Source organism: Neomonachus schauinslandi, chromosome 3, assembly GCF_002201575.2.
Source record: "Neomonachus schauinslandi chromosome 3, ASM220157v2, whole genome shotgun sequence".
Lineage (NCBI taxonomy): Eukaryota > Metazoa > Chordata > Mammalia > Carnivora > Phocidae > Neomonachus > Neomonachus schauinslandi.
In genome coordinates, this window is record NC_058405.1 from 47,231,680 (window position 1) to 47,254,481 (window position 22,802).

Sequence of the window (22,802 nt, forward strand, 5' to 3'; positions counted from 1 at the left end):
AGAGTAGAGCTTTGGAAAGGCTGTTACTAGGAACCAAATAGAGTTCTCAAGAGAATAAGGCTGATGGGACTTGTCCACTCTTCCCTTTCAAAGCAGTTTTGCAAACGAGGTACAGTCTAAAATCTTGACGGCATTTGACGGAAATATTTTCGGTTGAATTTTTTGAGGTTTAGAATTACAAAACAATTCTAAAAGTTCAACGTTTGTTTTTGCTTTTGCTTTTGTTTTTAATATAATGATTTTATGACATTTACGCTGTTTCTACACTGGTTTGGTGGCCAGAAAAGAAGGCACAGAATTCTCCACCAGTTTGCAAATAACGCATTTTTTCTGCTCCAGCGCACAAACAGCCTTTATTTAACTCAGCACCACATTTTCTAAGGTATGGGCTGGAAACTGTTTGTCATGAAGCTGTAAAATGCCAAAAATTTTAAACGCTGAAGGAAAATGTCAATCAAGGCATTTTCCCATCTGCTGCTACTTCTGCAAGTGCTAATTTTGTTTTTCCCAATTCCTGAAATTTGAGGTTTCCTAGCCTCATACGGAAGTAAGTTTGAAACTTGCTAAATGTCACAAGTAAAGGTGTAACCAAACGAAGGAAGAGAAGGTGTATTGTTCTCAAAGGACACCAATAAAAAGAGGCAGAAGAGCACTGAGGAAAAGGAAAAACATTTCGTTAAGACCCAGACCTCTTGAAACACCTACACAATGCAAGGAACCTGTGTTGGTACCACACATGCATTAAAGCATTTCTCATGGTTTTGAAATATAACGGGGACACACATCTTGAACCACTTAAGATACTTTTGAGAAATCAATCAACATCATGATATCTACATAGGCAGAAGCTGGATGTTATTGGAAAAACGTGAACAAGTTTCAGGTATTGGTACAAATGTAACTCTTGTGATTTAGCGTGACTTTAATGAAAGCTTCTACAAGGACTTGCACATAACCATGACTGACGGATGTCTTTTTTGACCTTTCAGTTAGCTCCATCAGCTCACTCAAACACATTTTGAACAGATTATGTACTGTAGTACTTGGTAGCCTATACGTTAAACAAGAGACTCTGCTCTGAGGCACTGCTTCCCACACTCCATGGGGAAAAGGAAGCAGGAAAAAAACAAAACTCATAGAGTTCGACAGCTACCGAGGCAACACTTGCCATTTACAATATAAGCCCAAATATTTTTGCAACACAACTATATATTAATTTAATAAAATACACAATATAGCTCTTATACACTCAACAATTTGGCTCATATGCACTGAATCTGCAATAAATCAATAAAAATATGTCATTTGATGTAAACACATTGAATCTTCTTACATTTGCACATTTAAATGGTCATGTGATTGGTGTATGTCTAAGACATTTTCACTTTCCTGAGCTATTTTAGTGTCCACAAATGAATAAAACATATTAATCATGTTAATTTCCTCTGCATATTATCATTCCATGGTAACTATTTTTCAGGTCAAATTTAAAACCTATCCATCGTTATTTATATGTTTGTTGGACACTAAAACGCTGAAGAGGCATTTTAAACCTTTTTAAAATTTCTTCTCCTTTAATGAAGTGAATTAGTCTATGTGTGTGCAGGACAAAATGGACTATATCTTTTTACATTTAACTTTTATACGACATGAAGTGTCTTACAAATGACCAAGTTGTTGTTTTTTTTTTTTTTTTTCAACTAATGATATGGAATGTTCTTTATGTTTATATGTGTGGCAGGTAACTTTATACAGAAATGTTTACCACAAATATGTGTTAATGTTTGGTGTAGCTTGGACTACTGCAAGGTCTTTTCGGGACTTTAAGTAGAAGCCTGTGATGACTGCTAGAAATCCACCACAGATCACAAATTATGACCCTGCTTTGTATGGGGTTTATAGGTAAACAGTTAAGTCAGCATAAATCATGGAGGACAGTCTTAGAGTGATCAGAAATACTTCAATTCTCACACTGCATACCTTCCTAACAGATTGTCAAAAGGTAACTCGCCTCCTCATCCTCCTTTTTCTTCTTTCTTTTCTCTTTCAGCATCGTTAATTCTGTCCTAATAGAAGTTTGGTCAAAACAAAACCATTGTTATCTCTGAAAAAGAAACAGCAGTGAAAAGAACATACTTGTGGGCACTTCAGATGTTCACTAAAAGCCTTAAAGCAGCATTGGTCTTTCTTCATCCCTGTAAAATGGGTTGTCACCAGGAGGGATCATTTTTAAATCAACAAAAGAGACAAGAAAATGCCAATGCTTTTTTTTTTTTTTTCACTTTCTCACAGCCACGGGGTCATTTCCCCGGCAGTCCTGCAAAAGCTTATCAATTTCTCTCACGACTTCCTCCGCATCCACCGATTCTCTGGCCAGATCCCTGTTGGGGTGGTCAAGCTGCTCAAGAACAGCGCCCATCTCGCTGGAATCCCGGCTGGCTCTGGAATGCACATCTGCAAAGACCCTTGCCATCGGATCGGAAGCCATGAATGGAGGGTCTCTCGGTTGCTTACTGGGTGACAGATACTGACTGTCAGTGGGCAAGTATTGGCTGCTTGCTTCGGCCAGGGCTCCTGGTTTTGCTTCGCAACCATCCAGAGAGCCTTTTGTTGAGGGGCAAGGCTCCATGCATGCCTTGGTTGGGCTGCTTGATGCTGAGGGGACCTCTTGGAGGAGAGGGCTCAGGGCACGTTTGGCTTTTAAATAAGGTTTAACATTGGCAATGAGAATAGTGTGCTCTCGCTTGTCTTTTCCAAATGTACAAAAAGTCTTTTTCCCAGTGGGGTTCACAGTTTCGTAAGTCTCAGTCTCAACATTAGCTTCAACTGTGGGTACAAAGAGATTTGTGCGGTAATCTGCATTTTCAGCCTGATTGGCTGCAGGGAACTGCGGCATCCAACACCTGTCAGAATGACCAAGCACTCGGCATTCATCTGTGCAATTAATGCACTCTTCTGGTTCTGTAAAACAAAAAAGAAAACAGCAAATCCAATCATTAGGGTTGCTTTTAAATTTCTACTGAGGCTGCGATCAGCTCTCAGTGGGCTTGTTTGACCTCTGGTCTCTTAATTAAAAAGGAAAAGAAAACAATAATTAAAACATTTCAGGATGGTTGCATAAACCTGCTGGTTGAGACAATGGTTTTATTTAAGTCTATTCTCTAGATATTAATGAATTCCCATAGCCTGGGAAGAAGTAAAAAGTGGCCATTGGAGGATCATTCTCAGTAGAATAGAACATCACTGTAAACTAATCTCCTGAGGATATCAGTTAGTCTTTGTTCTGTATAACCCATTCTGGAAACAGTGAACTTCAAAAAGGATTACCAGGATTAATTTTTCAAATCAAATAACGGGGTAAAAACTAGATCGTGTATTTCCATAACAAGTCCTAAGCTGCTGCTTTTTTTTTTTTTTATGTTTTATCCCTATTTTGCTTGTAATTGTTATTTTGGTGACAGTCATGAAATAAAAGGTTTCCTTTAAAAGCCCACTTTTCCTACTGAGAGGAGCAAATGGAATTTTCTATCAGAATGTGTTATGAATAAACTTGTCAAAAAGTGCACATTCCTATTTTATTAGATATGGGTATGGATCATGTAATCAGTTTTCTTCACTCCAGCTTTTTGTTTTTGGTGTAAGTAGGTGAAAATGGATTTAGTCAACAGATACAGTTCAGATGAATGACAACTCATGATTTCCTATTTTAAATGATAATGTTTTCTGTGAGAATGTTTGCTTCTCTCTTTTGCCAATAGGCATACAGAGAATCTAAATAAAGCATTCTTTAATGATCCCTATTTCAAAGATGCTGAACAGAAAACATGAAAGAAAATTCCTTCATTATGACAACAGCTGCATAATTCCACCAATACCAATATTTTAAACTATAACTTTTAACTACATCTTCCCACTTGGCCCTTTCATCTACAAATGATTGTTTCCCTTTATGTTTAATGGTTCTTTTTAAATCAGGGACTTTTTTTTTTTTTCCAGGAGAGGATATTTACAATTTACCTCTGTGTGATGGGAATAGAATTCCCTACACATTTAGGAACCCTTGGGATAGCCATTTAATTGATGTGAGAGGATCCCTACAAATTCACAGTGTCCTGTGCAAGCCCCACCCCCCAAAAATACATGAGAGATATTTAAAATAGAAAGAACTGAATTTAACAGCAATTTATATAGTAAATTTATATAGTTAATTTGTAAAGTCAGATATAAAATCTGAGTTCATATTTAAAACACATAAATAATTCCTTATCCAAAAAAGAAAAAAAAAATAAACCACAACTTGATTTATCTCAAAAGGTTTTAGGATAAAAGAATTTCTTATGAGATTAAAATTTTTTTAGAAAGAAATCAGAATGGTGTCTTGACAGAACAAAAATACTGTGGTATTTCACACCATGTGTCATTCATATCTGTGAAATGTTAAAAATGTATTCAGGTAGCTCACCTCTATTTTAATTTTGTCATGTTTTCAAAAAAATATATTTACAATGAATGAAATATGTTAAGTTTATTATGTAATACAGGTAAGAATGGTGACAGGCAGTCTCAAGCTGAACTCAAATATTCACACCCAGAGACACAAATATTATCTGTGCCTTAGAAGATTGTTAGGCAGATGGACATAAAGAGTGGCAGAAAAATCTAGACATAGAAATTTTCTCAGAGGCCTTCCTGTGCGGATTTAAGGTCGAGCAGACATTTAAAAAACAGATATAAGAAAATTTTAATATCAGGTATTTGTTTTCTCTACCTATTCTGAATGGGAATTATAAATATAACCTCTACAACTGTGTCAGTCTGAGTTAGAAGAGAAATATGTATCATTTCATTCAACCAATTTTATCCTCCAAAAATACAGTAGAAAACTTCACTATCTGTTTCATTTGATAATAATTTTGTGTCTTTTAGAGTCATGACTTTTAAAAAACTTATTTATAACGCGTACACTCTCTTTGAAATATGCTAACATAGTTTTATATTCCAATATTGACTGGTCTTCAATTTCAGCAATTTGGGGAGCCTAGCACTGCATGAATTCAATATGAATTTAAGAAGAGAGTGAAAGAGATAGAATAATGCAGATGTATGAGAGTATAAATCGACCTTGAATTTGAAACCATCAACATGAAATGACTGCATTTCACAGCTGAAAATCTGCAGCTTTTTACCTGACTCCTTTATGTCACAACCTAGGGAGCAAATTCTACGTATTGATTATGATACATTTTAAGCTGTTCACCTTCTGATTACACTGTAATTTCGATGGTAGCAATTCCCAGACAGTGAAGAAAATCTAATGGATACTTTTGTACAAGCAGCAGAAACTATGAGCAAAAGGTGAACTATTACTGCCAAGGGTCAAATAAGAATTTATGAGAAAGTGAAATTATTTCTGGAGGAACATAAATAAACAGATGAATAGGTAGGTACGAAAAAGGGACTTAGGTAGTATATAATGAATGACCATCCAGACATAAAAATAAACAAAATGAGAAACATAGAAGAAAAAAAATGAGGGAAGAAGGAAAGCTAAGTGAAGGGGGGGGGGTAGCTGTGCAGGAGGGTTTCTCTCATGTGTACCTTCTATTATACATGTTTAAGATCCCCTCAATAAACTAAGTATGTATCATAAAAATAATAGTGTGGAGTATTTTCTCAAGACCTAGAGCTACAAGGTAAATAATCAAACTTCTTCCTGTACCTTAGGCACAATGGACTCAGAATAGATATGCTGAATTATATGCCACAGAAATGAAAATGAAGCAAATTATATAGACAGCCGCTATTAACACAGATTAGATATTTGTATCAGAAAACAAATTCAGAGACCCTGGATAGAAGAAATCAAGGTAAACATAATTGATCCGAGATTCACTTTTTTCTTCTGGACCAATCTGGGATTACAAAGAAATTATTTATGCCCATTTTCACCCTTCCCTCAATATAACATGATTACCCTTTCACAGAATGCACCCTTTGCCAAAAAAGAGGGCATAATCCAAACGGTATGCAGATGAGAAACTGAGAGATAAGCATGCTTACTTTGCAAAGAGAAAACTATCCTGAAGGCCAACAGCTGGGACTCTGGGCAGTTCTGCCTATAGGGAAAGTTTACAGTGTCTCATTTTTAAAATGTATGATTCCTTGAAGAATCATGTGACAATCTGATAAATTTAAATACTTGGTTAGTATTAAGAATTTTCTATACTCCTATTACCATGTCTGACTATTACACAAGCTCTCAAAGAGAGGGATCTAAACACAGTCATCTTAATTATTTTAATTTGTAATCTTAATTTATATGATATTTTTGCAAAAGACATAAAGTCACTCAAATGACTATAGTGCTTGCAATTCAGCTGTATAATAAACCACACACACACACACACACAGACCTGTGTGTGGGGTGGAGGCGGTAAAAAATTGAGCTTTCAGGCACCTGGGTGGCTCAGTCGGTTGAGCGTCTGCCTTCAGTTCAGGTCATGATCCCAGGGTCCTAGGATGAAGCCCCACATCTGGCTCCCTGCTCAGCAGAGAGCCTGCTTCTCCCTTTCCCACTCCCCCTACTTGTGCTCTCTCTCTGTCAAATAAATAAAATCTTTAAAAAAATTTTTGAGTTTTCACCAGGACATAGTCCAAACAAAATTTTAAAACTCAAATGTATAACCAATGCATTCCTGAAAATTTACTATCAGTAATTGTCATAAGAGAAATACAGATGAATCAATAAAATGAAAGTTCTATATTCATAGCTTAGGAGATAACATAAATACATATAAAACACACATATATATATACACATTTTATATATAGAACATTACATATATAATGTACATATATAGGTATAAGTCTTTCTATTTCAAATATCCAATGACATTTTAATCCTTCCCTTTGCCCTACTGTAGGTATGAAATCCATGACTGGATCAACAACTTGACTACCCCTGATTTTAGAATTTTATGTAATTCAAATTGATTTAGACATAGAGATGTCTGAAATCTGCATATTTATATTTGCTGACATATCTGAAAGCTCTCTCTTTTTAACCTAGACTAAGCAGTTTAATAACTTAATCTTAGCGATATTAGGCAAGCAATCGTTTGGTGCCAAAATACACCTCCAAAGGAACTGTCATTGTGGAAGGTACATCTCTGTGAGGAAAGAAAATATTTAGGTAAAACATCAAACTACCTACTCTTACATTATTGGGTTTTAACAATCTTCCACAAAGGTGTCCATAACTTAATGTTTACAATGTGATTTTCACCTTGTAATGTCACTATATCATTAGGGATGCATAGCCATCTCAACGACGGGTAAAAGGTGCCAAAGATTACTATGTATAAGATTAAAATTTGAAGCCAAAGCACTATTTAAACCAGCAAGGACTAATAAAGATTAAGGGAGCCTTAGCTAAACATGATTATTTTGGGAAAAGTCAGGGGAAACAATCCTTGTGCGTTATGATTCAGTGGTGTCCACTGTAAAGGGAACATGTCAAGGAGCCAGTCCCCATAAAATTTCTTAGTCCAGAGTAAATCTACCTATTTATTCTATTCTCTCTCTCACTCAGGCAGGAATTTATCACAAATCAGAAATTAAGCTTATTTTCCCTGTCTTCAAAGCACCATACCACACTACCCAAAGAGAGATACTTGGCTACTAATTTGTTACTACTTAGGGGAGATATTAGAAAACATAAAAGGATTTCCTCCCCCTAGTTTCAACTTGCTTGCTGCCTCTGGAGCCCACATATTTGTACAAAAACATGCATATAGTTTCTAGCATAAGAGTTTCACATATGCATCTGATTTAATTTTTTATAACGAAGAAATAAATGTCGGTGTCATAGAAATCCGAAAACCAAAATCCACAAGTCAGGGCATCAATGAGGAGGTTCTAAAATACTGTGGTTATGAGGGAGGGGCATTTGAGAGACAGAGTTTGCTCTGCTTTTTGACTGTCAACAAAATGGTTTTATTTCTGCTTTGTAAACAGCTTTAAATAGGAATAGTTTTATTCTCTTAGTGTGGTGGTTGCTACTGTTTCTAACAGCATCTTAAAATTAGAGTTGTTTCCAAGTAGACAACTCTATAAATGGAAGTCCATTTTTTATTCGTTCTCATTTTTCTTTTTTATTTCTAATTTACTTTCTTTCACCAACGTAAGCTTTCATAACACCTAATTAGCTGTCTGGAAAAGCAAAGAGCAGGCACCCATCTCTATTTATGGCTGGCACTGGTGTTTTGGAGATTAACTCTACAGAATCTAAACTAGGTACCCATCACAGATTATCCACCAGCGAACAATGACAAGCCAAGACCTTCGACTGGCAGTTTCTGGGTACCAGTTTTCTACTGAAAGGTTTCACTGGTATAAGAACAGTTTGTTTTCGCTGTCTTTTTCTGTTCTTCAGCACACACACTCAGTTTCACACATGTACACATACTCCCTTATGATTGCGACAAATTACAATTTAATCCAAATATATTCTAACATATCAGATAAAAAGTATCGATGCTAAAATAGAAATCTCATCAGAATACAGTCCAACAGATCTCTAATAAAATTTTCCTTGCAGTGAGTTGATATAATTTGCACGATCCTGTGAACTGACACTTTTTTTTTTTTAAAGATTTTATTTATTTATTTGAGACAGAGAGAATGAGAGAGACAGAGAGCACATGAGAGGGGGGAGAAGCAGGCTCCCCGCCGAGCAGGGAGCCCGATGCAGGACTCGATCCCGGGACTCCAGGATCATGACCTGAGCCGAAGGCAGTCGCTTAACCAACTGAGCCACCCAGGCGCCCGAACTGACACTTTTCTAACATAAACAATTCTTTCTTTTTTTGGCGGTTGATTATAATTCACTTACTTTCCTTTACCATCCTATAAACTCCTTACACTTGTTATGATGATGGAGTGAATCATTCCATATAAATGACACCTTAATCTACATTCATTCAAATAATTTCCATTTATGATTTCTATGTTCCATTTACTAGCCCATTAGTTAAAAATAAACCTTTTGATTTTGCTCTCTGAGAGGGGTAAAAATTTCACTTTCAATATTATTTCTAGATACAGTGTTGGAAAGTTGTCTCAAAACTTTTTTCCCCTGTGTCAGAATAAGAAAGAAAGGAATACATTACAATTTTATCACATGCTTTTTTTTTTTTTTTCCTGTTAGTGTTCACATGACTGCCAGGCTTAATTTTAGCACAATTTTTAATAAGCTTGGTGCATCCCTCGTGCAGGGAAGGAAAAGGAAAGGGTTAGGGAAAATGTGGCATCAGAGAACCAACCACTTTACTTGAGCAAAGTGATCTTTCGTCTATTGCATTGTATTTCCCGTGCTTCTTGTGCACAGGAACCTAATTGTTTTTACTAATCGAGTAACTGATACACAAATACACACGTGTACGATGTGTTTTTGCTTCCTTTATTTTTTTAACGTAAGAGGGACCATGAATCTTGTGATAATATGCTGATGTGCTCATCTTATGAGGATGCCTGTTTACATGTTGGCAGCGATACAGTGACTAAACACTAGATATACAACTCCAGAAACTTAAAATTATTTCCTAATAATTGGCCATAAGGAATCAGAATTTGGAAACATAGTTCTCATAATAAAAAAACTCTGAGAGAAACCTATATATTTTTAGGTTGATCCACTGCCAATCAGGCTTGCAGATTTTACTTCAGTTGTGAAATACCATTCTGTCTGCTTTTGATAGGTGGAAAGCACATTTTGAAGAGGAAGTTATTATAATACCATCAAATAGTCAAACCGTGGCAGCTTTGAAGTAGCAATCCTCTAGCGTGCACTTGCATTGCACAATGCTTCCCAATGTTCTGCCACGGCTGCATTCAGACACGGAAACCACTGGCCTATATCATATTCAACTGCATCCAATTGCAGCTGGGTATTTGGAGCACGTGGAGCGTTTGCACTTACTATTCAGTGCACCTGCACGCCTTCAGGGATGGTTTTAAGTGTTTGTGACCCTTTGGACATAATAACATGTCTACCAGAGTGAATTTTCTGGCATATATATTAACAACATATAGATAATGCTCTGAGATGAAGAAAACTTAAATTAAATGGAAACTTACGTTAAGGAATGAAAGCAAAAGGATATAAGGAGATTTTATATGCAGGCATCAAGAATATTTAAAAAATGAGAATACAAACCATGCATTGGGAATTTTTGCACAAATATAATTGCTTCTCCTGGTATACTTCTCTGGAATTAAGATTCAATTTTTATTTTTAGCTGCCCCTTCCCCACCAATCCCATACCGTAGGTGCAGCCATCACTGGGGGCTTACTATACTAATGAAACAAACTTTGTATTTTTTTTTTTTTTTTTTTTGAGAAGAGGACTCTGACAGAGCCTCTCAAGGAAAAACAATACAACTCAAATGCGTCACCCGAGGAAAGATAGCTCAAATTCAGTGACAATATTAGATGTGTACAGGGCGCCTGGGTGGCTCAGTTGGTTAAGTGACTGCCTTCGGCTCAGGTCATGATCCTGGAGTCCTGGGATCGAGTCCCGCATCGGGCTCCCGGCTCGGCGGGGAGCCCGCTTCTCCCTCTGACCCTATCCCCTCTCATGCTGTTTTTTTCTCTCTCTCTCTCTCAAATAAATAAATAAATAAAATCTTTATTAAAAAAATTAGATGTGTACAGTTCAGTAGCTAGTTTAAAGAAGTTATACCCAAGTATTCACAAGGTAAGAATGAATAAAACACCAACTTTGTGCTTCAGTCATGGGAAGGCAAACAAAGGCATCTTGAATAGAATGTTGTCGAATAGCAAGGTTGTGTCAAGGAAAGGTTTGTAGTAGATAAACCTATGTCTATCCCTTCTAAAATTCTCCAGCCTGTAAGATTTTATCTCTTCACTAAGGCATTTGCACTTTGACTAGAAATTAGAAAGTAGGTTTAAAACCATCTGGGGGAAATAATTCATGATCAATTACATTTTGAACTATGTCAAATGAGTGTCAAGGAAGAGAAATACAGAGAAAAGTGTAGACTATAATATTGTGAAAGCCTTTGTACAAGAAGGGGTCCTTGATCTGCAATTCAAAGGATGATCAGAGTTTCAATAAATAGTGGAGAGCAGGAAAGGGATGATCCAGGTGAAGGGATTAGAAAGTGAAATAATAACCACACAGGATTGTGCATTTCACAGGGTAGTAAAAGACCAGCTTTATAAGTCAAAGGACATATGTTGTAAAGCCAAAAAATAAAATAATAATGTACACAAAATTCACTAGGATTTAAAAGAGAATGAAAAAGCTCTGAATAAAAACAAAGGTAATGAAGCAGGCCATGAAGCACTATTATAGGTATTTGAGCAGTGTATTTTATGTCTCAGAAGATTCTTGAAATATTTAGGTGCTTGATTGAAAAGATATTAGACAACATGTATGAACACACAAAACTGAGATGAGCCACAGGGCAAGCAGCATTCAAATAAGCATTATTTCTGGAAACAGCTAGAGTTTTGGCCCCAACCAGGATATCTCCAGTGGAGCACAATAGAACATGACAGGAATCACTGACATAATCATTCTGACCTCACTGTGACCCCATTCTGCTCGCATCTCATCCTACTCCTTCTAAACTAAAGAAAGTTTTAATATATGTTGATTCAACTGGTATTTTATATTAACTGTATAAATCCTGTATTTTATAATTCTGTATTAGAATAATATTTCTTCTTCCTACATCTATTTATCTGTCTTCACTCTCTCTAATTTGCTATTATTATTGACCAACTATAAAATTGCACATGATCACATATCTGAAAGATTAAATGATTCTTTGAGAAGGTCAAAGGGGAAAGGTTTGGAAGAAAGAAGATCCTTTGGTAACTAGGAAAGAGGTAATAAATACTCCTACAAGACAAGGAGAAGAGCCGCAAATAAGGTAGATGTTGAATCTCAGAAACTTTTCAAAGTTGATTCTGGATATCATAAAGAATAAATTACTGCAGGAAATTCCTGAAAACGTTGTCCAAAATAAGCATTTCTATTTTTGAATGAAGATAGTGCCACCATTTTCCCACTAAACTATATATTCTAGCATCAGCTCCCTAACTCTTATTCTCTTTTCATCTGTCTGTCTCAATGAGATCCTTATACCCCTTGAGGACCAAGATGCTGACACCATGGTATATTCTTTTGTGCTCCATTCCTTGAGCACACAGAACACACTCATTAGTCACACCTGAATGCTGTCATTGATGTGAAGGAAGACTACATTAAAAAGATATCAAATACTATTGATTATAATAAGCAAGACCATTCCTTACAAATTACTTATTTCAAAACCACTGAAACTAGAATTGTAAATAAAAACTTGAAACCAAACAATAAAAACCCCTCTCATTTATGAAGCTGGGATGTTGGCTTTCAGAATGATCCCAGGTCCTAAACAAAGTCATGCATAGTGGCTCTCTCTTGCTATGAGATATATAGGATTTAAAGTCACATCAGCTCTGGGGCACCTGGCTGGCTCAGTTGGTAGAGCATGTGACTCTTGATCTCAGGGTCATGAGTTCAAGTTCCACATTGGGCCTAGAGCTTACTTAAAAAAAATAAAGTCACATCTCATCTGTCTGTTCAGTACCACATTTACATAAAAATTCAAAGTTCTCTAGTTATTATTGAGAACTTAAAAAGTTCTATATTTATTATTTATTTATTACAATTTTTAATAAGATAAACATCTGCCTGGAATACATCCACTGAAGCACAGAGGTCAGAATATTTTTTCCTTGGGGACTTTTTAAAAATCAGTGACACCTTTATTGAAATCAAGGTCTATATTTAAATAATCACCTCTTTATACTTTTAAATTACAGAAAACAGTGAGTGTCCTAAAAACCTACATCTTAGCATCTATAGGGGTTTTTTTTCACGCCTACGTTTCTCTTTTTGTTCTTTTTTGATTCTACTGCATTGTGTCAAATGTGCCAGTTTCTCTCTTTTAGTTTAAGTTAGCTGTGTCTGTCTCTCATTCTTTATCTGACAGCTACCATCACAGATTAAATAATTAATGAGTCCTTGTAATTTTAGAGTCTTGAAAGGGTTAATGCAGCTTCCCAAAGAACCTGATTTATATGCAGCGATAAACTTATGCTCCGGCATGCAATAGTTAGTGAAAGCATGCAATAGTTAGTGAAAGCTGTTTGGTTTACAAGGACAAATTTAAAATTATAGCAACTTGAAAAATACTCTGAATTTCAGACCCAAGACTATTTAAATACGCTACTATTCTTCATCTTTATAGAGGATGTTTTCTTATGCTTTGATTGCCTGTGTTAGCTAACCCCATCTCAGATAATGACACCATTTTTGATGACATGGATGAATACATCTAAAATTCAAGTCATCCTCCCAGCAAAGTGGTAATCCTGTAAGGAAGGTCAATGAAAACATGCCTATTAAGCCGAACTCTTTGCAAGAAGCAAGCAAGATAGTCTTATTAGCGTTTTTCTCTCAGGCTTGTTATCTGATTTCTATTGGGATGTATATCTACTTACCAGTTTAAATCCCATTGTTCATCTTATTTCTAGCACTTGTTTGTTTTCAATTGCTAGAGACAAGTACACAGAATCCGGTGTCATTTTTAGCATTCTCAGAAAATAGAGTTAATTCAGACGCAACTAATCCTCTCTTGCTTATTATTTAGTAATCAACACCTGCCAATAGGATTTGGGAGTCCCACAAGATAGATTTTTCAGAAAGATTTTTATATTTTTATATTTTCAATGACATTCTAATCTCCAAAAGCTTTTCGTTAAATTCATAGAACTCTACTCTTCAGAGATAGATCCAAAGTTTCAGTTCAGTTACCTTAAATTAGATGGACATGGTTCCGAAAGAAAAGAGGGGTACCTTGTTCAGATCAGTAGTTTTAAAAACATAATGTTTTTAAAGAAAGAAACAGTACAGAATACACATATGGAAATGTATTATGTGAGTTGGAAATATATATGAAACTATACTTCTCCATAAGTGATTCCTACAAAAATTTACTTATATTACGATTTAAAAAATAAACCAAAGCTAGAGGTCCTTGATGTGCATGCATGCACACACACAGATGACAATAAATATGTATTTTCACCAAAAATGCTTCTGTGAAATGAAGTTTGTCTGAGAGAACTATTAAAATTGAGAGTGTCCCAGAGGTAACTTCAGAATGAAATACAGATAGTTTGAACCTAAACAATCTGGCCTTGATTTTACTAAAACAACTCCCACCATCAAGCTGCTAATATTGCCACAATTATTGCTACCATTATTATGGATAGTTTTAAAATACATAAATAGTAGGAATGGAAAGATAACTGACATTTTAAATAAAGCCTGTTCTTGGAATTACTTCCCTAAAACCATTCTGTTCTTATTACCTTTAGTGTGCTGTAAGTTTATTGGAAGCTGATGTTTTTTATCCTGTATGATTGGGTCATCCTAAGAATGAAAATTTAAGCAAAATCAATATACTCAATATCACGTTCTAGAGTAAATACACAAAAGTGTTTCTTGTAATGGATTTTACTGGCAATGACAAGCCATTTTTTATGTAACAGCTTTAATATTTTGTAATCATTAAAGCATACTGAAGCAACGGAGAAATTGGGAAAAGAGGTCAGGAAATTCATATATAGAAAGATAGGAGGGACGCCTGGTGGCTCAGTTGGTTGGGCGTCTGCCTTTGGCTCAGGTCGCGATCCCAGGGTCCTGGGATCGAGTCCTGCATCGGGCTCCCTGCTTGGCAAGGAGCCTGCTTTTCCCTCTGCCTGGTCCCCCTGCTTGTGCTCTCTCTCTCTCTGATAAATTAAAAAAAAAAATCTTAAAAAAAAAAAAGAAAATAGGAGATGTGTCCCTCTGTGTCACCCTGCTATGTAATCAAACCGAGAGTCAAAAAGCTATTGGAGAATGCTACCCTTCAATCAGAGCAAAGATAAAAATGTGTTTCTAAAGGCTATGAAAGCTTATCCATACATAACGCAGTATAAACATCAAAAGGTGTCTACAGTGATGTTTTAAATACTTTCTTATCTTGGAGAGTACTTTCTGTGATTTAATTGATAATCAACCATACTTGGAGCAAAGAACAGATGATAAAAAAGTGTATTCCCCATGAGTAATACTAACAGGGAAATAAATATATGAAAACTTATTTTATTTTCAGACTTGTAGTCTAAATCCAATCTAAGAGGAAATTCATATTGACATCACATGGAGAATTCGTTGAGACAGTCTTTTTTAATTTCAGGCATGTTATATTTGAATTTTCCCCCCTAAAAAATATGTATGCTCAATCCTAGAAGAAGCTATTTTTGAGTAGCTGCCTAACAATTTCCATGGTCATTACTGAAAAATGTTAGACAGTAGCCCTCCCTTCCTACAGGGATACGTTCCAAGATCCCCAGTGGATGCCTGAAATCAGGGATAGCAATGAACCCCATATACTATACGCTGTGTTTTTTCCTATACATACATACCTCTGATAAAGTTTAGTTTATTTATTTATTTGTTTATTTATTTATTTTTTAAAGATTTTATTTATTTATTTGAGAGAGAGAGAATGAGAGACAGAGAGCACGAGAGGGAAGAGGGCAGAGGGAGAAGCAGACCCCCTGCTGAGCAGGGAGCCCGATGCGGGACTCGATCCCGGGACTCCAGGATCATGACCTGAGCCGAAGGCAGTCGCTTAACCGACTGAGCCACCCAGGCGCCCCTGTTCTTATCTATTCTTTTTTTTTTTTTTATTTTGATTTATTTATTTGAGAGAGAGAGGATGAGACAGAGAGAGAGGATGAGAGAGAGAGAGCATGAGAGGGGAGAGGGTCAGAGGGAGAAGCAGGCTCCCCGCCGAGCAGGGAGCCTGATGTGGGACTCGATCCCGGGACTCCAGGATCACGACCCGAGCCGAAGGCAGTCGCTCAACCGACTGAGCCACCCAGGCGCCCACTATCTTAATATTTTAAGTGAAGAAAATGTAAGTCTTGAAATGATAAGATAACTTGTAATATGTCAGGTAACTATCAACAAAGAACTACAACTAAAAAGGCAAGCATACATATTCTTATATATGCACCCTCTGTACCCATGATGAAAAATCACTTTCCCATACCAAATGGAAATGAATGGAAGGAGCCTTACCTAAGGACAAAAATCTTCTGGAACTATTTAGTGGATGTAAAAATAAAGACCTCATCCGCCTTACAGCAAACAGCCTTTGGGCTTCCTGATATTCAGTCCTAGTTCCCAGAGCTCTGTGTTTCACATTAGTAGACAGTCATGGTGAAGTACAGGTGTGTGCACAGATGAGTACGTGCACCGGAAGCACACGAGTGCACATGAGCAGAGAGTCGATGTCAGATTAAGAGAAAGAGATTTTTAAGAACACACAAAATAATGTGCAGAAATATATATTTTAAAAGCCAAAATGTTTCTTTGGTATAAGGTTATCCTTAAATTTAAGTTTTACAGAATTGAAAAATAAAACTTTTTCCCAACTGATTTTAATTTAATGAATGTGAAATCACAACTATTTAAGGATAACAGGGATGACTGTATATAGATGTCTCAGTATACGTATGTGCACATGAACTCATGTTGTCAAACTTTTCTCCTCACTCCCCCAAATAAGAAATAAGTAAAACTCAGGCGCCTGGGTGGCTCAGATGGTTAAAGCGTCTGCCTTCGGCTCAGCTCATGATCCCAGGGTCCTGGGATCGAGTCCCGCATCGGGCTCCCTGCTCCTTGGGAGCCTGCTTCTCCCTCTGCTTCTCTCTCTCTCTCTCTGTCTCTCATGAATAAATAAATAAAAACATAAAAAAAAAGAAAAAGAAAGAAGTAAAACTCCCTTCATTGTAACACAATCTGTTTAAGGACTTTACTTGTATTTTCCCTCCAACTTCCATTCATTTCCACACAGAAATAATGCAACCCCTTCCCTTTTTCTGGCATGAGTAAAGCAACACAAATAAATATAACAGTAACTGTTAGATTGCTATTACATACATGTATATTTTTCAAGCACCACAAAAACCTGATGTAATAATTTTCTCCACTGGCTTGTTTCCTTTGTGTAGAAATTAAACTGCTCAGAAACCAATCAAATCTCTCAAAAGCATTCAAATGACTCAGGCTTGGACAATATACACTCCAGACATAGAAAAATACAATGTGATGAACTAAAATTTCACCTGAGAGATATTTCTTTCGGTCTTTCACTTAATCCATCCAGTTATTTCATATTTCAATGTGTTTTCCCAGATCACCTGAGTCACATACAGAGCATACTTCAAAATTAAAAGATATTGACAAAATTTATCAAGCTCAGGGGATTTTAATTTTGAGCTTCACTAGCTGTTGCAATTGATAGGAACTTGGTTCTGCCCTGCCTTTAGGAATCTGTATTAGGGTGATGTGTACAGATTTTACAAAGTAATGTATAAAGAAGCCTTTGATATATTTCCATAAAATAACACTTCTAATATGGAGTGTAATTGCCTGTCCAAAGTGAAAGAAGAATTTGTGGACCCAGTTTCTCAGGTGAAACAGTTTCTTCTTTAGGCTGCCACAGTCATACAGCTTGCTCTACACCCACAACCAACGTCCAAGGAAAGTAATATTCCCCTTTCCTATACCAGCTTTCTCTCCAGTCCACCAATTTGTTCCCTAGCATTTCCTACATTCACTCCAAAGTGAAATTTGTGTAAGTGGTGATTTTTTTACAGTAAATAATTAAGAATTGGACCACTTAAACTCACTGAAGAACAATAAACATGAAAAACCTTGATATAAATGAATAAATATTTAGATTCTCTCTTCAACTCTTAATGTTACACATCTTTTCCTGAAATACTAATAGTAGTGATGCAGAGATAATAGAATAAATTACTTATTTACTATGCTACTTTCCTTTAAAGAAATAAAGTCTACAAGTTCTGCATTTATGTGTGTATAGTCTTACGAGTGCCATCATCTAACAAGTAAAATTCAGATCACAGAGAAGAAAGCTAGCAGATGAAGAAATTGCTCACCTGGAGGAAGCAGATCAACAGACTGAAGTCTAGTTGTGATGGTGTGTAGGGTGAGGATAGCAAAGGAAAGCAAAGTCGGGAATGCTTGAAAAATAAAATATTTTTAGTTAACAAATAGAAAAACCAAGTGGGAAAAAAGGGCCAATTGAATCATGACTCCTCTATTGATTGCAATTTTTATATTAAAATCAGTTAGATTGATCAATCCCTAAAACATACGGTCATTGGTATTTCCCCAGATATGTAAAACTTAGTGTTATTGGAAGAAAATTACTTTGGGGGAGTATTTCAGTTTAGATGAGAGACAAACAATGCAAAGTAACTATATGAATGCCTAGGTCAATGGGAAAAATACCCTTGTGATGATGGATTCATTTATCCTACATAAAATAGAAACTTCTCTGTAATACTTGGTAGAAGATGTACATATGCATGCCACCAAATCAGTTGCTGACTCTCTGTTCTTTAATACCTCCAGAGAATAAGGCTTTAATAAAGATGTTCACTTCTAGTGAAATTTCCATGTGTTTTGTCTGGAACTTGAAACGACAGACTACTTGAAACTTAGCTCTTTACTCAGTCACTGGAAACCCTCAATTTTTAAAAGCATATTGACTTCCCTAAAAAGGTGAATTTTATGATTTGTGAATTGTATCTCAGTGAAGCTATTATTAAATAAGTAGTGAATAAAAAATTAAAAAATAAAGGCATATTGACTTTAGTAATGAGAAATACATATATTTCTGTAACAATTTCAACTTTTTTTCACCCAACATATAAATGTTATTTTTATAAAATTAAAAGAAATGCTGCATTTTGTTTTTGTTTTGCTTTTTAAGCACCTCTAACTTAGGCTTATATGGATGTATAATTGATCAGTTTCTCAGACAAAAAAGGAGAACGCTTTGTTTGCATCTAAATGCACAGTGAATATATGAAATCGATTGCTATCTAAAAGTCCTGCCCCCCCCCCCAAAAAAATGCCTGTTGGTGAGCAAAGTAGCTTTATTTTTTAAATAGTCTCATTTTCTTATTTTCAACCTTTATTCAACATCTGTTGTTTGCCCCTCCCCTGGAATGTAATTATGCAGGATTCCAATGTGAAACAGGTTGAGTAGTTAGTAACAGGCAGCTCAAACATTTTTCCACACTGTTGCCCTGCAGATGTTTTCTTTCATTTTTTTCTTTTCTCCCCGGCTTTGTGTTTAATTTGTGTATGTTTCTCTCCTATTCTTAAAGTATATTCCCACAACAGATGGAAACACCTGAAAATAAGTCTGCCTCATGCACATGTTTAAATGATGCCTATTGTGATATTTAACACAGAGAAGAGAATACAGAATACTGGTTTACAGAAAAAAATAATCAATCTGTAAGTCACCTTGTTACTGTTCAATTTAAAATTCTGAAGAGACAATCTAGTTTTTGCCAAAGACATATGAGCAAAAGTTTATAGTCTACAACCTTCATTTATTCTTGTTTTGTCACCAGACTCATTTGTCTTTTTTGCATTTGACATGATTCTCTTTTAAGTTTTCAGTCCTACCATAAATTGGACTTTTTTTTCTCTCCACTGACCATTTTACCATGCAAAAGGCACTTTACATTCACTTGATAAAAATCCAAACTCAGTAATCAATATCTAACATATTTTAGATATGTTCAAAGTATAGCATATATTTTTAAAATAAGATAACAAGAATCATATGAGGTATAGACCTCTTTTGTTCAGAAAAATACATTTCATTGAAATTAGAGGGGGGGGGGACAGGTATAGGGTGTTCCCTGGGTTGGATATTGTCCCCCTGTAGTCATGTCCACCCAGAACATTAGAATATGACCTTATTTGGAAAGAGGGTCCTTGCAAATGTAATTACTTAAAATGAAGTCATACTGGATTAGAGTGGGCCCTAATCCGAAGTATGATGTTCTTAAAAGAAAACTGAGGCACAGAGACAGTCATACAGAGGAAATGCCATGTGAAGACAGAAGGAGAGATTGGAGTATTATGTCGAGCATCACTGCAACCACCAGAAGTAGCTAGAGGCAAGGAAGGATCCTCCTCTAGAGCCATTAGAGAGCATGGCCCTGATGATACCTTGATTTTGGTATCTGTAAGTGATATGCTGTTGGAACAAATACCCAAAAATATGGAAGTGACTTTGGAACTGAGTAATGCTAATAAGCTGGAAGAGTTTTGAGATGCATGATTTTTAAAAGCCTAGATTGCCTTGAGGAAACTATTGGAAGAAATATAGACATCAGAAAACTTAATGACTCATCTCAGAGCTCAGTAGGAAGTGAGGTGAGCTAGAGAGGAAGTTTCTATCATCTCTGAGGATATACATGTGGCTTTATCATCAAGAACAGAAAGTACATAGACATATGGATGTTAAAGGTGTTTCTCATAAGGTCTCAGATGGAAATGTTATTGGACAGTAGAAAGCAATCCTTGTTCTAAAGGGGCAGGAAACCTGGCCACACTGTTGGGTGAAAAGGAGAAGTTGTAACTGATCAATTTGGATATTTAGCTAAAGAGATTTCTGAGCAAAGTGTAGTAGATGCGGCCTGATTTCTCCTTTCTGGCTATAGTAAAATGTGAGAGCAAAGAGATCAATTAAGGAATGAACTTTCAAGCAAAAAGAAACCAACACCTGATTTGGAAAATTTTCTGCCTATCCAGATAACATGCTCTGGAAACAAGGACAAGGGTGTGGCTAGACGGCTGTTTGCTATAGTGATTAGGGTGTGATTTATGGATCCAATCACCCATCATCATAAGAGAAGTCAGGATTAGAGATGAGGTTACTGAGGAAGGATCTGTGGAGAGCACGGCTTGTCTAATGGTGTGGATCCCCTCAACCTCCACAGAAGGCAAATAGTCATTGAGAATTTTATGCAACACTGCTAATGTGGACTGAAAAGGACAGAGATGAGAAAAAATGAAGGAAAAATTACTTTAAAGTACAGTCACAGATACAGGGACCAGGAAAGGTGGGTTACTGCCCCAGAGGGTCACGAGGGCTTAGAGCACAGAGCACCAGGACAGAGAGAATTACTCTCAGTCCTTGAAACCTAATAAAATTTGCCCTGCTGCATTGCCAACTTCTTTTAGATTAGTACCCCCCCTTTTTTTTAAGATTTTATTTATTTATTTGAGACAGAGAGAATGAGAGAGACAGAGAGCACATGAGAGGGGGGAGGGTCAGAAGGAGAAGCAGGCTCCCTGCCGAGCAGGGAGCCCGATGCGGACTGGATCCCGGGACTCCAGGATCATGACCTGAGCCGAAGGCAGTCGCTTAACCGACTGAGCCACCCAGGCGCCCGATTAGTAACCCCTTTATGCCTCCCATTTTCTCCCATTTAGAATGAGAAAGTCTACCCTGTGCTTGTTCCACCACTATATTTTGGAAACAGGTAATTTCTTTTCCAGTTTGATAGGTCTGCGAAAGGAGAGTAATGTTGCCCAGAGAGGACCATACGCAGAGTCTCACCTACACCTGATTTAGATGCTGAGATGTGAGACTTTTTTAGTTGATATTTAGATGAGATACAGGACTTAGAGTTATGCTAGAAAGGGTTAAGACGTTTGGATGATACTGGGAGGGGGTAGATGGATTTTGTAAATGGGAGAGATGTGAATTTGGGGGTCCAGAGTGGAGACTGGGTTGAATGCTCTCCTCCAAAATTCATGTCCACCTAGAAAAACCAGGTGACCTTATTTAGAAATAGGGTCTTTGCAGACATAATTACTTCAGATGAAGTCAGTTAATATTAGGGTGGGTCTAAATCCTATGACTGCCCTCCTTATAAGAAGAGAAACAAGAGACACAGAGACAGCCATACAAGAACACCATTATGACCATGGAAGTAGAAATGGGAGTGATTTGTCTACAATTGCTGCAACCACAACAAGCGAGGGACACGAAAAGAATCCTTGTCTAGAGCTGTGAGAGTATAGCCCTGCTAATACTTTAATTTTGGACTTCTAGTCTCTAGAACTGTGAGAGAATAAATTTCTGTTTTTTTTAAGCCATCCAATTAGTAGTATTTTGTTACAGCTGCCCTAGGAAACTAATACAGATTGACAAAAAACAAAACAAAAATAAAAACAAACAACTTCAAATATAAAATACCCCGATGGCAAAACAAATTGCTGTGGAGAATGACAATGGGGCAAATTAAAAAGTAGGTTCTAGAAAAGTAAAACAAGATTGATATGAATGAATTAAAATGTTGTCTTCTATATTATGGTTCATAAATAAACTAAATTTGGCATAAGAGATGGGTCCATATGCCAGTAAAATTGATGCTGCTGAGTATAAGTCTTAACTGAAAATCACCTAGGAAAAATATATCTCGTGTGTATGTGTGTAAGATTATCCAAGTCCTATGAAGTACTTCAAAATAGAGTATTTTCTTTTTTTTTTTCCAAAAAGATTTTATTTATTTGAGAGAGAGAGTGAGAGAGAGCATGAGCAGGGGGGGGAGGGAGAAGCAGACTCCTGTCCGAGCAGGGAGCCGGATGCAGGGCTCGATCCCAGGACACTGAGATCACTACCTGAGGCAAAGGCAGACACTCAACTGACTGAGCCACCCAGACATCCCAAAATAGAGTATTTTCTTAAAATGACTGCAAATTAATAGCTCTCTGTGCTTATTTTCTAAGATTGCTAAGACTTCTCTCTTTAGTCTCTATTTC

At 36.5% G+C, this 22,802-nt stretch overlaps 1 protein-coding gene across 1 annotated transcript in view; it reads right to left on the reverse strand.

Moving 5' to 3' along the window:
- Nucleotides 1-2,199: 2,199 nt before the first annotated feature.
- Nucleotides 2,200-22,802, reverse strand: part of PCDH17 (protocadherin 17) — a 91,037-nt gene continuing 70,434 nt past the window's right edge. Inside the window, exon 4 of the mRNA XM_021697909.1 lies at nucleotides 2,200-2,961. Coding sequence (XP_021553584.1) covers nucleotides 2,279-2,961 — 683 coding nt within the window. The 3' untranslated portion in view covers nucleotides 2,200-2,278. The remainder of the gene's footprint in view (nucleotides 2,962-22,802) is intronic.